At 41.6% G+C, this 13,516-nt stretch overlaps 1 protein-coding gene across 1 annotated transcript in view; it reads left to right on the forward strand.

The window, feature by feature from the left end:
• ADAMTSL1 (ADAMTS like 1) overlaps window positions 1–13,516 on the forward strand; it is a 368,021-nt gene that overhangs the window by 227,623 nt on the left and 126,882 nt on the right. Inside the window, exon 16 of the mRNA XM_081151642.1 lies at window positions 10,626–10,836. Within this exon, the coding sequence (XP_081007768.1) occupies window positions 10,626–10,836 (211 nt within the window). The remainder of the gene's footprint in view (window positions 1–10,625; window positions 10,837–13,516) is intronic.

Genomic DNA, 13,516 nt, shown 5'->3' on the forward strand with positions numbered 1-13,516 from the left:
GAATGACCTCAGGAGGTACCCCATTGCATCTTTTTTTTAATTTATCTTTATTGTTGAAAATATCACACTTCAGTGTATATTACCTAAGTACAGGGATGCAGTTGTAAATAACCACAGTCTAGACATCAGAATCAAGAGATGACATTAAATCCCCATCTGATCCACAGACTCTAGTCAAATGTTGCCAACTGTCCCAACAGTGTCCTTTATAGGTCCAAGATGTGGCTCTCATTCCTGTTTAGACTACTTCAATCTGGCAGTATTTTCTTGTCTTTCATATCCTGGATAGTTTTGAAGAATATAGCCAGTTACTTTGTAAAACGTCACTCAGTTTGGGTTTGCTTGATGTTTCCTCATGATTTTTGAATTTTTGACAGGAATACCGCAGAAGTATATTCTTTTAGCACGTGTGACAGGAGACAATGCATGGCATTGTGTTCCATTCATTACTGATGATGTTAACTCTTAATTACTGGGTTAGGGTGATGTCAGCCAGGTTTTCCACTGTAAGATTATTAAGTACATAGTACTTATTAATAGTAACAAATAAGTATTATATGGGGCTACAATCTGAAACTAAGTAAATACCCTCTTCTTCATCCACCTGTGACCCACCAGTGTTAGTGTTCACTGATGATCATTGCCTGAATCAATTTTTATTATGATGGGTGACAAATGGTGGCTTTCTAAATTCTGCCATTCCTTCTAGATTGTTAACAGGCTACTGTAGGGTAGAGATTCCTCTTCTTATTTATTTATTTATTTATTTATTTATGATTTTCTATTTTTCTCAAAGGGTTAAAATCCATTACTATCAAATTGCCCCAGACATGGCCAGCAGGAGCCCATTCAAACTAGCCCTTATGTCTTTTTGATATATTTCCCATTATTCTCAGAACACTTCCTAGTTTTTGGTACAAGGTGTTCCAGCCTTATTTTTCATTTTCTCAGCCTCTGCTAGAGCCATTTCTGTAGGAACTGGGTCCTCAGTGAACAATAGTATTTAGAATTTATGATCTGGGCCCATGATGTACTTGGTACTACTGGGATATCATTGCTTCTAGGCCTCTCAGTAGAAAGAACTAGGAAATCTTGTATACATATATGTTTCTTTGTATACACTCATGTATATCTATTGGTATATCTACGTCTATCTAGGTAACTGTCTGTCTATTAAAAACCACAAGTTAGAGAAATGCAAATTAAAACCACAATCAGATATTACCCCACACCTGTCAAAATGGCTATCACCAATAAATCAACAAATAACAAGGGTTGTCGAGGATTTGGAGAAAAGGGAACACTCATGCCCTGTTGGTGGTAATGCAGACTGGTGCAATCCCTATGGAAAACAGTGTGGAGGTTCCCCTAAAAATTAAAAATTAAACTACTTATGACCCAGCAATTCCACCTCTGGGAATACATTCGAAAAAATCCAAAAAACTAATTTGAAAAGATATAAGTAGCCCCATGTTCATTGCAACATTATTTACAATAGCAAATGAATGGAAGCAACCTAAGTGCCCATCAATAGACAGCTGGAATATTACATTGAGTAATACACAATGGAATATTACTCAGACATAAAAAAGAATGAAATCTTACCATTTGCAACAGCATGGATGGGCCTAGAGGGAATTATGCTGAGTGAAATAAGTCAGACAGAGAAAGACAAATACCATATGATTTCACTTTTATGTGGAATCTAAAGAACAAAGTAAATGAACAAACAAAAGGAAAACAGACTCATAGTACAGAGAACAAACTGATGGTTGGCAGATGGGAGGGGGGTTGGGGTCTGAGTGCAAAAGGTGAGGGATTGAGGAGTACAGATTGGTAGTTACAGAACAGGCATGGGGATGTACAGCGCAGTGTAGGGAACACAGTCAACAATATTGCAGTAACTATGTATGGGGCCAGGTGGTACTGGACTTCTTAGGGGTAATCACTTCGTAAATTATATAAATGTCTCACCACCATGCTGTACACCTGAAACTAATATAAAATAATATTGAATGTCAGCTCTAATTGAAAAATGAGAAAAAATGAAAATAAAAAACCGTAAGTTCACGCTGTTTTCTACCAATCCAGTTCTGCTTTCTGACAGTGAGAAATCTGATTCTCATTCTCCTTTATATGTTTCTGTATTTGTTTAATCCCCGAGTGTTCGATTCCCAGCTGCCCTGGCCCGGTGCGGAGCCTTGCCACACGCCATGGGCCATTCCCCATCAAGGCTCAGGCTCAGGTTTAGTCCCTACAAAGGGGAAGGAAAGCAAGTCAGAAAGGTCAGCTGCAGCCATGCAGTGCCCCCTCTCCCGCAGCGGGTGCTGGGCCAGAGCTGAGCCCTGGACATACTGGTCCCCGCCCTCCTGACAGCTCAGCTTGGACACCAATGGGCGTTTGTAGTCGGAGGAAGCTAAGTGACCAGATTTGCATTTCAGAAGCTTCGGGCTATGGGTACATTGGAAACTGGGAGATGTAGAGATGAATTGGGAGCTACTAGTAATAGTTCAGAAACCTTAGAGTGGGACAGGATCCTAGGCATTGTCCCAGATGCCCTGCCTTAGCTTTCTGGGGCTGGCTGTGCTCCATGGTGTCGGATTTATTATTGCCTCCTGAACTCAGAGGCATTTTGAAGGGAACAGATATCTTTGGGGGACTTAAAAAAAATCATGGGATAGACATGTTGGGCAGAGATGCCAAGTTGGAGGATTACATACAAGCTTTTAAAGAATGCTTCTAACAAATAACTGAAATTTACGGTGGTGCTTTGCCTCCTAACAAAAACTTCATTTTAAAATTTTGACTAATGAAACAAGCCCTACTTTGCTGCAAAACCCAAGGTGAAAGAAGATTCTTAGGGCATAATAGCTGGGGTAGGGAGAGTCTGCATAGAAATTAAATGCATTTACACCAGCAACAAGCAATGAGTTACTGAAGACAACAGGCCATCACCTTCTCTGAAAGAATAAGGGAGAAAAACCTGGCAACTCACGTAATGAGCCTCAGCCAAAAGAAGGGGGACATCCCTCCTTGTGTGTGACTAATACAAACACAAGCTGCTAAGAGGGGCCAGCCACCATGAGTTCTTGATTGACCACATTGTCTCTGATGGCCACCCTCACAAAAAGCAAGCCTGTCCTTGGGGGACCACACTCTGCCTTTGCTCATTGGACCGTCACTGCTACTTCTGGGTGGCGTCAGTGTGTTTCTGTTATTTAGGAGTAGGGCTGTCATTTGTCATTTTCTGAAGTTGTAAGAACCAGGGATCCTAGAGTGTGCATCTCAGATCTACTTTGTACTGTGTGTTCATCATCCTGACCCTAAGAAGCAGCATAATTAGGCCTATGGGAGCCACACTGCCTGAGTTTTAATCCTGATTCTCTTGTTTACTAGCTGTGTGCTTTGGACAAGTTACTTGACTTTCGAGAGCCTCTATTACGTCACCCTGTAAAATGGGGAACTTATAGTACCTTCTTCAAAGATTTGATGCAGATATGTATCCCACGTCTTGGGTGAGCTTATCCCTGAGTCCTGCTATTACTCAGGGGTGCAGAGCTGGGGTTTACCAATCCACAGTGCTGGCCTCTGTGATACGGAGCAGCCCCATTCTCAGCGCCCATGCATCTAAGTCTTGGTATGATGCAGGTGACATTGACGCCTGTGTGAGGGTTGGCAGGAGGCATTCTAGGCCATGACTAATTACTCATTTAACTTCTCCAGGCCTCAGCTCCTTGTTGTTACAATGCAAATAACTAGTATCTATTTTACAAGGGTGTGGAGAAGATTGCAGAAGACGATGCATGTAAAACAACTAGCAATGTATCTGGCTCATTGTAAGCTCTGTGTGAATGTTAGAATCAGTGTTGTTATTAGTAATAATGTGTGGTGTCAGCTAGGCTGCTGTCACATTATAGTTTATGGCACATGGCTAAGGGCCTCTGCCCAGCCCAAGGCCGGGCTGGCCAGGTCCAGACAGAGTGACAGGACAACAACCTAATAGGCTGGGCTTTGGATAGAACTCCAGCACCATCAGGGGATTGGGAAACCAAGGCTACAACCTAAAATCCAGTTTTAAAGACAGGCCAACTCAGGTATACCTGAGGCTGGACAGAGGGCAGGAAGACTACTCCCAGCCTTGTCTCTTGCCTGCAGGTGACCAGGTGTCAATCACTCAGGACCCAGGCAGGGTCCAGCGGGAAGCTGTAGCTTCAGCTCTGACCTGTCAGCTCACAGAGCTTCCCTGAAAGCAGGTTTTGACAAAAGGGACAGGAATGTGGAGAAAGGCAAAGAGGAAGGAAAGCAGTATAGAAAGAGAATTCTAAGGGAACCACAGTCTCCCTAACATTTTGGCCAAAGGCCGAACCTTAAAGCTGAACGCCTGAAGCCTAGAAGCCGAAAGAAACCACAGTGATCTTGTTTACCACCCACCTTTACAGGGCCATGGTTCTTTAGTCAAAATCATTGTGGCACATGTATGTTGGAATTCAGAACTTTTCGTATTTTTAGGACTATGTTAGGATTACTAAGACATAAATTGTATAACACCCCTAGTAAGTTCTGGGGGAAATGCCATAATCCATCCGGCTAATGTTGTGTAGTAAAATGAGTAAATATTTACACCAATTGGGATGTGGCCTGTAAAGCATTACGGCAATTCAGGTCCAGTGTTGTCACAAATAGTTTGCACCACACTGAAAAAAACTTAGTGGTGTTCAGAGCTTTGGAGTCTTTGAAATTGGTGGTGGCAGTTCTTTAGTGGACACAGCTGAGATGGTTGACCAGCCGAGTGACTAATCCAAAGGTACCCACACAGTTCACTGGGGCTCCACTCAGTTTGAGTCAGCTCGTACTTACTGAGCATCTGCTGTGTCCCAGGCACCATGTTAGGCACTGAGGTTAGTAGTGTGTTGGTTTCCTGGGGCTGCTATAACAAAATACCACAAACGGGGTGGTTTAAAACAACAGAAATTTATTCTCTCATAGTTCTGGAGACAAAAGTCAAGCTCAAAATCAAAGTGTCAGCAGGGTCATGCTGCCTCTGAAACCTGTAAGGGAGAATCCTTTCTTGCCTTTCCTAACTTCTGGGATTGGCTGGCCATCCTTGACATTCCTTGGCCTTTAGTTTCATCGCTGCAATCTCGGTCTGTCATTCCTGGCATTCTCCCTGGTTTTTCCCCCACAGTTTATGATGACCACAGTCATATTGGATTAAGGACCCACCCTACTCAAGTATGACCTCACCCCAAGTGATTACATCTGCAGTGACCCTACTTCCAAAAAAGGTCACATTCTGAGTACTGGGGTTAGGAATCTGACACATCTCTTTGGGTGATACGTATCATCCCCTACTCTCATCATAGGTTATAGGTACATTAAGCACAGCAAAGGAAACAATCAACAAAATGACAAAGAAACCATCTGTCTGATAAGGAGCTAACCTCTAAAATATTTAAGGAACTCCTAACTCATCGCCAAAAAAAACAAAACACAAAAAAACCCACAACTAATCCAATTTTAAAATGGGCTAAAGACTTAAGTAGACATTTCTTCAAAGAAGAAAACAAATGGCCAGCAGGTATATGGAAAGTGTTCAACGCCACTACTCATCAAGGAAATACAAATCAAAACCACAATGAGAGATCGAGCGTCTCAAACTTGTCAAGATGGCTATTATAAAAAAAAAAAAAAAAAAAAAAAAAAGCCCCACAAAAGATCGCAAGTGTTGGCTAGGGTGTGGAGAAATTGGAACCCTTGCCCACCATTATTGGGAATGTGACATGGTGCAGCCACTGCGAAAAGCAGTATGATTTCTCAGGTGGTTCCTCACAACATTTAAAATAGAGCTACTACATTATCCAGCAATCCCACTTCTGGATATTTATCCAAAAAGTCAGGACCTTGAAGAGATATGAGCACTCCCATGTTCACTGCACACTCACTATTCACAATAGCAAAGATGTAGAAACAGCCCTAGTCAGGTGGCTCAGTTGATTGGCGAGTACACCAAAAATGGTTGCAGGTTCAATTGCCAGTCAGGGCACATACCTGGGTTTGCAGGTTCCATTCCTGCTCAGGGCAACGGATTAATATCTCTCTCTTTCTATCTCTCTCTCTCTCTCTCTCTCTCTCTCTCTCTCTCAAATCAATGAACAGATCCTCAGGTGATGATTTTTTTAAAATGTGGAAACCACCTAAATGCCCATAGACAGATGAATGAATAAAGGAAATGTGGCATATACATACAATGGGATATTACTCAGCCTTAAACACTGAGTAAATTTGCAATGTGGGACAGCACAGATAAACCTTAAGGACATTATGCTAAGTGAACTAAGACAGTCACAGAAGGACAATACCGCATGATTCCACTTATATGAGATATCTAAAATAGTCAAACTCTTAGACTCAAAGAGTGGAATGGTAGTTGCCAGGGGCTTGGGGGAAGGGGAGATGGGGAGTTACTAACCAAGGGGCATAAAGTTTCAGTTGTACAAGATGAATGAGCTCTAGGGGTCTGCTGTACAACAGTGTAGCTATAGGCAACAATAGTGTATAAATATACTTAAATTCTTGTTAAGGGGTAGATCTTGTGTTAAGTATTCTTACCACAGTACGATAAAATAGTGTATCAAAAATTCCAAATGGGGAAGTTTTAATGGAACCATAGAGGAGAATTTTCCCAGTTGAAGCTTCCTCCCTGAGAAAGTAACATTTTCAATGAAGATGAAAAATTGAGTAAAAGTCAATCAGGCAAAGTGGTGGAAGAAAGCACTAATGCCCTCACCCTCTGAAGCCCAGACCAGAGCTCCTGTCCTCGTTGGCACTGGCCTTATGTGGAAGCCAGGCCCCAGAATCCCAGGGAAGGCCTGTAAGTGTCTCACTGGCTGCCAACCATGGTCAGTCTTGCCCACCCAGGCTGGCCGCCCCCCGGCCTGCAGTCTTTTTCTCAGAAACAGCCAAAGGCAGTTTTCAGGGAAGCCCAAGGCTCACAATTGCAGCCTCTGTGCAGAGAAAAGTAGGGGGAGAGTCTCTGCTTTCCCTTTTTTGCCTGTTAATTCAAATACTATCAACCCAAACTATGTGTGGTGCCAGATGGCTACTGGAAATATTGGGGGGACACTTGGTAAAGTACATGATTCTCTAACCCGTATATTTTACACCTGAAACTAATACAAAATAATATTGAATGCAAACTGTAATTAAAAATAAAATTTTAAAAAATATTTCAACCCAGAATCAGCAAAGTGCTTCATAAACAGATAGCTTCTGCTGACCTCTTCCCTTGAGGATATAATGTAGGCAGGTGTGTCTGTCTTGCAAGTTTCTCTGAACAGTGTTGAAGTGGCCTCATGGCTGACATGCCTCTGCTTTAAGGTCTCAGTTTCTGAATTTTTCAGAGGTAGGGGCAACAGAGGTGTAGAGCCTCTAGTATGACAAGCTTTAACCTTGGGACAGCATTTACTATGTACATGTCTCCTTTATGAGACATGTATAGCGTGGTCATAGCGTTGGGCATGGTTGTTGGATTTTTGTTTTCCATCTTAAAAGTGGGAGGAAACCACCCTCTTCTGAAGTGTAACAATCATAGAGAAGTGTGCACAAATCCTACAATGTATGGCTTGGTGGTTTTTCACAAAGTGAATTCAGTTCCAGCACTCCCATCAAGATTTCAGCCCAGAAGCTTTCCCCTTGTTACCCCTCTTTTAGTTACTGCCTACTGAGGGCAACCACCATCCTGGCTTCTAACACCATCGTTGAGTTTGGGTTTTTGAACTTTATATAAATGAAATCACAGTGTGAATTTTTGCCTGTGTGGCTTTCTTTACTCAATTTCATGTTTGTGAGATTCATCCAGGTTGCTTTTTGTTATAGTTTATTCTCATTGTTTTATAGTGTTGTATAGATATATCATCATTTTTTATCCATTCAGTTGTTGATGGGCATTTGCATTTTTCCCTGACGGGGTATGAATAGTGCTGCTTTGAATATTTTTGTACATGTCTTTGGAGGAGCATATACACATTTTGGGAGGAGAGTGTATATACTAATATTAGTTACTATTTTTGCATAACAAACCTGCTCCAAACCTAGTAGCTCACAACAAAAAGAAATATTGATTACCTGTCACAGTTGAATGAGTGAGGAATTTGGGAGCAACTTGGAAAGCAGCTGTGGCTCAGCTTCATGGGGTTGCAGTTACCTGAAGGCCACACTGGATCCAGCAGATCTGCCTGCAGGGTAGTCCACTCACATGACTGGAAACTTGGTGCTGACTGTGGGCGATCAGCCTCAGCTCTTTGCATGTTTGCTTAAGACTGAGTGTCCTTATGACATGATGGATGTCAGGTGAGCAAAGTGACTTCCCCCAATATGAGCAAAGTGAGAGAGCCAAGTGAAAACTATCCTCCTCTTATGATTTAGCCTTGGAAGTCAGAGAGCATCACTCTGTCTCGTCCTTTCCATTTACAAGTGAGCCGGCTAAGTTCAGCCCTCACTCAAAACTCTATCTTTAGAAGGGAGGAGTGACATGAATGTGTGGATATATTTTAAAACCAATAACCCCACAACATTTTAAAGCTTGGGATTAACCTAAGCTAGGGATTTAAAAATAAGTTTATAGAAACTCATACAGAATCTAAAAGAAATATATTCAACCCAGCTTCTCCTATTGATTTAAAATTTTGTGAATGTTGATAGGACAGTTTCCAGGGTATTTTCTGGAGACAGCATGGTACCATAGGAAGCACAGTGGCTTTGGAGCCACACAACCAAGTTTGAATCCTGGATTCACTACTTACTAATTATGGGTATTTGGGTGTCAGCCTCTTGCCCGACTGTAAAATGAGGAAAATCAGTAGAGCCTGCCTCATGTTGTTATGGAGGCAATTAATGATGTAATGTGTATAAAATGCCTCTATGATGGTAGATCCCTTCCACTAGCTAATTTCTCAGGAAATAATAGACCATATACATTAACTAGGAGGTGCTATGATGAACCCTGTGAGAGATCCAAAGTGGACTCAGACATAGACCTGGCCTTTAAGAGGTGCATACTCCCAAAGGGCTCTTAACAGGTAGAATAACTGTAATACAATTTTAAAAAAATGATCAGTGCCACAGGAATAGCCCTTTAAATGTGAATCGAATTTGGATATATAGAAATGGAATGAATTTTGAGGAGCAAGGAAAAGACAAAACGTATTCCAAATTAGGAGTAACAACTTGAGTAAGGACAGAGCTAGAAAACCAGAGGTGGGTACAAACTGAGACTGAGAAAGTAGCTAACTACAGATACAGCTTAAACATAGGGTAGATGGGAGGAGGGAGTGGAAATGGGGATTGGAAAGGTAGTTACATATCAGGGTAGCAGGAAGAGATTGAGTATACACTCAATTTTACAGTCTGACAAAAAATATTAAGGCCAAAGAATTTAAACCAATTTTCAGGGCTGGCTACAGAAGGTAGGGGGCCTAGCTACTGAAGGATCTACTTGCGAGGCTTTTCTTGGCTGAGCCCTATTTGGAGAATCTTTCTGTCTCACACTGTAAACAGAACTTGCTAAAGCTGATCATTAAAGAGCACTTCTGACTCAGAGCCCAAGCAACTGAGCTTTGTTCTTATCATTTCCATTTTGGAGCCTGCAACAGCAGGGAAATGCAGTGGGAATATTTTTATAGGGCCTTGGCGCATTACAAATACTTCTCGAGACCCGGCCATTTGGAGTGGCCAGTTTATGCACTCAGCTCATCTGTGGTTATTTGACTTCCACTTCCAGATAGTGAGCAGTTCCCTCCACTTATTTTCCTTCAAGAAGACTGATCTATTTAGCAACCTTCACTTTCGTTACATACTACAGTCCCCGGCAGTGATGAGATTTATACACAGGACAGAGACATTTCTATGCCACGATGGAAGTTTGAAGGAAGCTGGAGCCAACGACCTTTCACTTTGAAGCCAAGGAAAAACAAGCACAATTTTTTTCAGTCTTGCTAAGGATGGGGGCTGGAGAGATGAGCAGAAAGGCTTCTTCTAAACCCACTGTTCAACATGTGTTGCCCAAAGCCTTTATGTGGTCCACCTGTGTCTTATAATTAGCACACCCTCCTAATTTTGATGAAGTCTACATTCCATCAAAATAAACATGATTGTGCCCTGGCTGGTGTGGCTCAGTTGGAGCACTGTCCCATACACTAAAAGCTTGTGGGTTCAGTTCCCGGTCAGGGCACATGCCTGGGCTGCAGGCTCTATCCCCAGTGAGGGCGCATACAGGAGGTAACAATGGATGTTTCTCTCTCACATTGATGTTTCTCTCTCTCTCCCCCCTTTCCTTTCTAATAATAATAATAATAAATAATAATAATAATAAACATGGTTGTGATCATTCTTGATGATTTTGTGGGTAAAAATTAGACGTTCCATTTTATCACCTTCTTTGCTTTATTTGAAATAAATGCTAGAGCATAAAGGGAAAGGATGGCTTTTAGGCTTGGGATAGAATTCCTAGCTAGTCTTGTGCTGGAATTCCCACATTCCCAGCTAGGTGTTTTTACTCCGTTAACATTTCATATCATGGAAAATGTTCTCTGCACAAGCGCTCAGGGTGTCCTCTGGTTTCTTCGCAGGTGGGAAATTGGCAAGTGGAGTCCATGCAGCCTCACCTGTGGGGTTGGCCTGCAGACCAGAGACGTCTTCTGCTCCCAGATACGTTCCAGAGAGATGAACGAAACAGTCATTCTGGCTGATGATCTGTGTCGCCAGCACAAGCCCAGCACAGTGCAAGCTTGTAACCGCTTCGACTGTCCCCCAGCCTGGTACCCTGCGCAGTGGCAGCCGGTGAGTCCTGAGGCCACTCAGTATTGGAGTTTGTGTTTGTGCCAGTGATTCAGGACAGGGGACACTCTCTTCCATTAGTTTTGTCCCTTTAAAGGAATGTTCAAGTTCAGCTCATTATTTCCCTGCTTAGCACTCCTCCAGCCTTATTCAAGTCCAGATCTTTTAATTACATACCACATTCTTTCTGTTGTGCCACACCATGTAACCTCCAAAAGCAACTGAAATGGGCCATCTGGTAACCTGAGCATATTCGTGACAAAGTTTTCCCCAGGCTTATGAAAAATTTTAGAAATAACAACAATGTGGTAGGTTTTCTATTAAGCTAAATTTGTTCTGAATCTGTGCCCTTTCTAGTTTTTTGCTAATTAAAATTCTAAGAGATAAAGATACCAGGCAATGATTTTTCACTTTTTTAAACATAATTACTTACTAAAATAAAATGTTAAAAATCTTGAGTCAATTCCAGACTATTTTTTGTTTTCCTGGTCCTACAAATTCCAAAAGTCTGGGAACTGTTGTTTTAAAGCAGGGGTTAGTAACTGCAGCCCAAAGCCAAATCCAGCTCACAGCCAGTTATTTAACTAAAGTTTTATTGGAACACAGCAACACCCATTCTTTCATATATATTGTCTATGGCTGCTTTTGCCCTGCAAGAACATAACTGTGTGGTTGTGACAGAGACCACATGGCCCACCAAACCTAAAATATGTACTCTGTCCTTTTACAGAATGACTTTGTTGACCCCATGCTAAAGCATACATTATAATAATACAAACAAAACTACTTTATCATAGTATCTTATCTAAACTTATATTTATCAAACTTTAGTTAAATAATCTTTTGCCTGCCTTTAAAAGAGCATTTGGATGGAATCTTATTTTGCAATTTCCTCCCCTTTAGGACATCAGATAGGTCCAGTCAGTCCCAGGACCTCTAAGTGACATCCAAGGTCACAAAAAATAAGCCCGAAAGGTGAGGGGGACGTACATCCTGGTTTTCCTGACACAGCTTTTCACTCTCAAAAGTGTCCCAGTTAGAATGACACAGTATATGGTTGCCCAACAGAGAAGGAGAGAGGAGAGCAGTGTACATACCCTTGCCTTAGTGCTTCCACTTCCACACGGCCTCCCTGCTTTTCACAGTCAGGTGCCATAGCCCCCCCTTCTCCCAGCCCATCTTGGGGCTGTGACTTAGCAAAGCACTCAAAGAATCAAACAGTAATGAGTGGACAAAACACTAAAATACAAAGCATCTGGAAACAGACGTTGACTATATATTTTCTTTTAGAGCTTAAATGTCTATTGCTAAGTTCATAAATTCCGTGCTATGTGTGATGGTTTGTGGAAGTCAAAAAGATGTTATATATTTTGAACGCCTATATAACAGTATTGTGTTAAGAGATATATATTATTACACACGTAATTGAATCCTCACAACTATCCAATGAAAAGTGGATGTTCTTGTCTTCATTTTGGGGTTTGAGGAAACCAAGGCTCACCCAGCTAACAAATTTAGGGTTGGCCATCAACCCAGTTTTATGTGATCCTTTCCACTATACCCCTGTTGGAGACCACTGTGGCTGAAAGGGCCCTCAGGGATTATGTGTGAGCCCCTTTGTGTTACAGATGATGAAAATGTGGCCTAGATATAACCTTACCCGAGATCATAAAGCCTGGTCCAGAGCCCAGGTCTCCTGATTTCTAGTGTATTCATACTTTTACTTTTAACTATAGTGAATCCAGGACTTTAAACTGCACCACTAACCCATGCCAACCTGTAGACAAGACAAGAAAGCAGCCCAAGTCAACCTCCGCTGTTGAAACTATTAAGTCCCTGTATTATTAGCTTGTTTTGCCATTAAGCACATAGTACGTTCTGGATAGAACATTTTAGTGAATGACAAAAGGAATAAATAGATCTAGAATACTGCCCCAGAAGCTCTGAAAATTCTTTCTATCTTACTGCTCTGTTTGCTATGTGGTTATAGGTCATATTGACCTAGCAGTAAAAGCGACTGAAAACCCACCGCTTTTCAGTAGCCACAGGTGCTGCTGAGTGACGACAGTGGCCTACGGTGTTTTTTATGTTTTTAGAGCACTTCCACATACAGGACCTTGTTGGCTTTTTGCTACCACCACCACCACCACACCCAGTCTCCCTATTAAAAAGAGTAGATTTCCAAAGAGTTGATTATTCTTCCATTTTCCATCTACCTTGGGCCTATAAAGACATGAATTTATTTTGAAAACTTTCTATTTCCTTCCATTAGGGAAAAGCCTTTGGGATGTCAGGTATCGGTATACCTTGTCTTATTGTGCTTCACAGATACTGTGGGGTTTTGTTTTGTTTTGTTTTGTTTTGTTTTGTTTTGTTTTGTTTTACAAATGAAAAGCAAGACCCTCCATCAGCAAAAAGATTAAACTTGCTTTATTGCGGAGGTCTGGAACAGAATCCATAATATCTCCGAGGTATGCTTGTATAAGTACATTTTTCAGATCAGGAAACTAATAGTAAACAGCTCTTTCTTTAAAGTTTATCCAGTGAGCCACCGACTACACTTTATTGGGACCTTTAAAAATATCTTCTTTCATACTCAACATATAATAATTGTGGAAAATATTAAAACGTAACAAGAAATAAAGAACACAGAAAGTGAAAGCCACCAGTGGTTCTATACTCC

This window comes from Miniopterus schreibersii (assembly GCF_964146895.1).
Source record: "Miniopterus schreibersii genome assembly, chromosome: 11".
Lineage (NCBI taxonomy): Eukaryota > Metazoa > Chordata > Mammalia > Chiroptera > Miniopteridae > Miniopterus > Miniopterus schreibersii.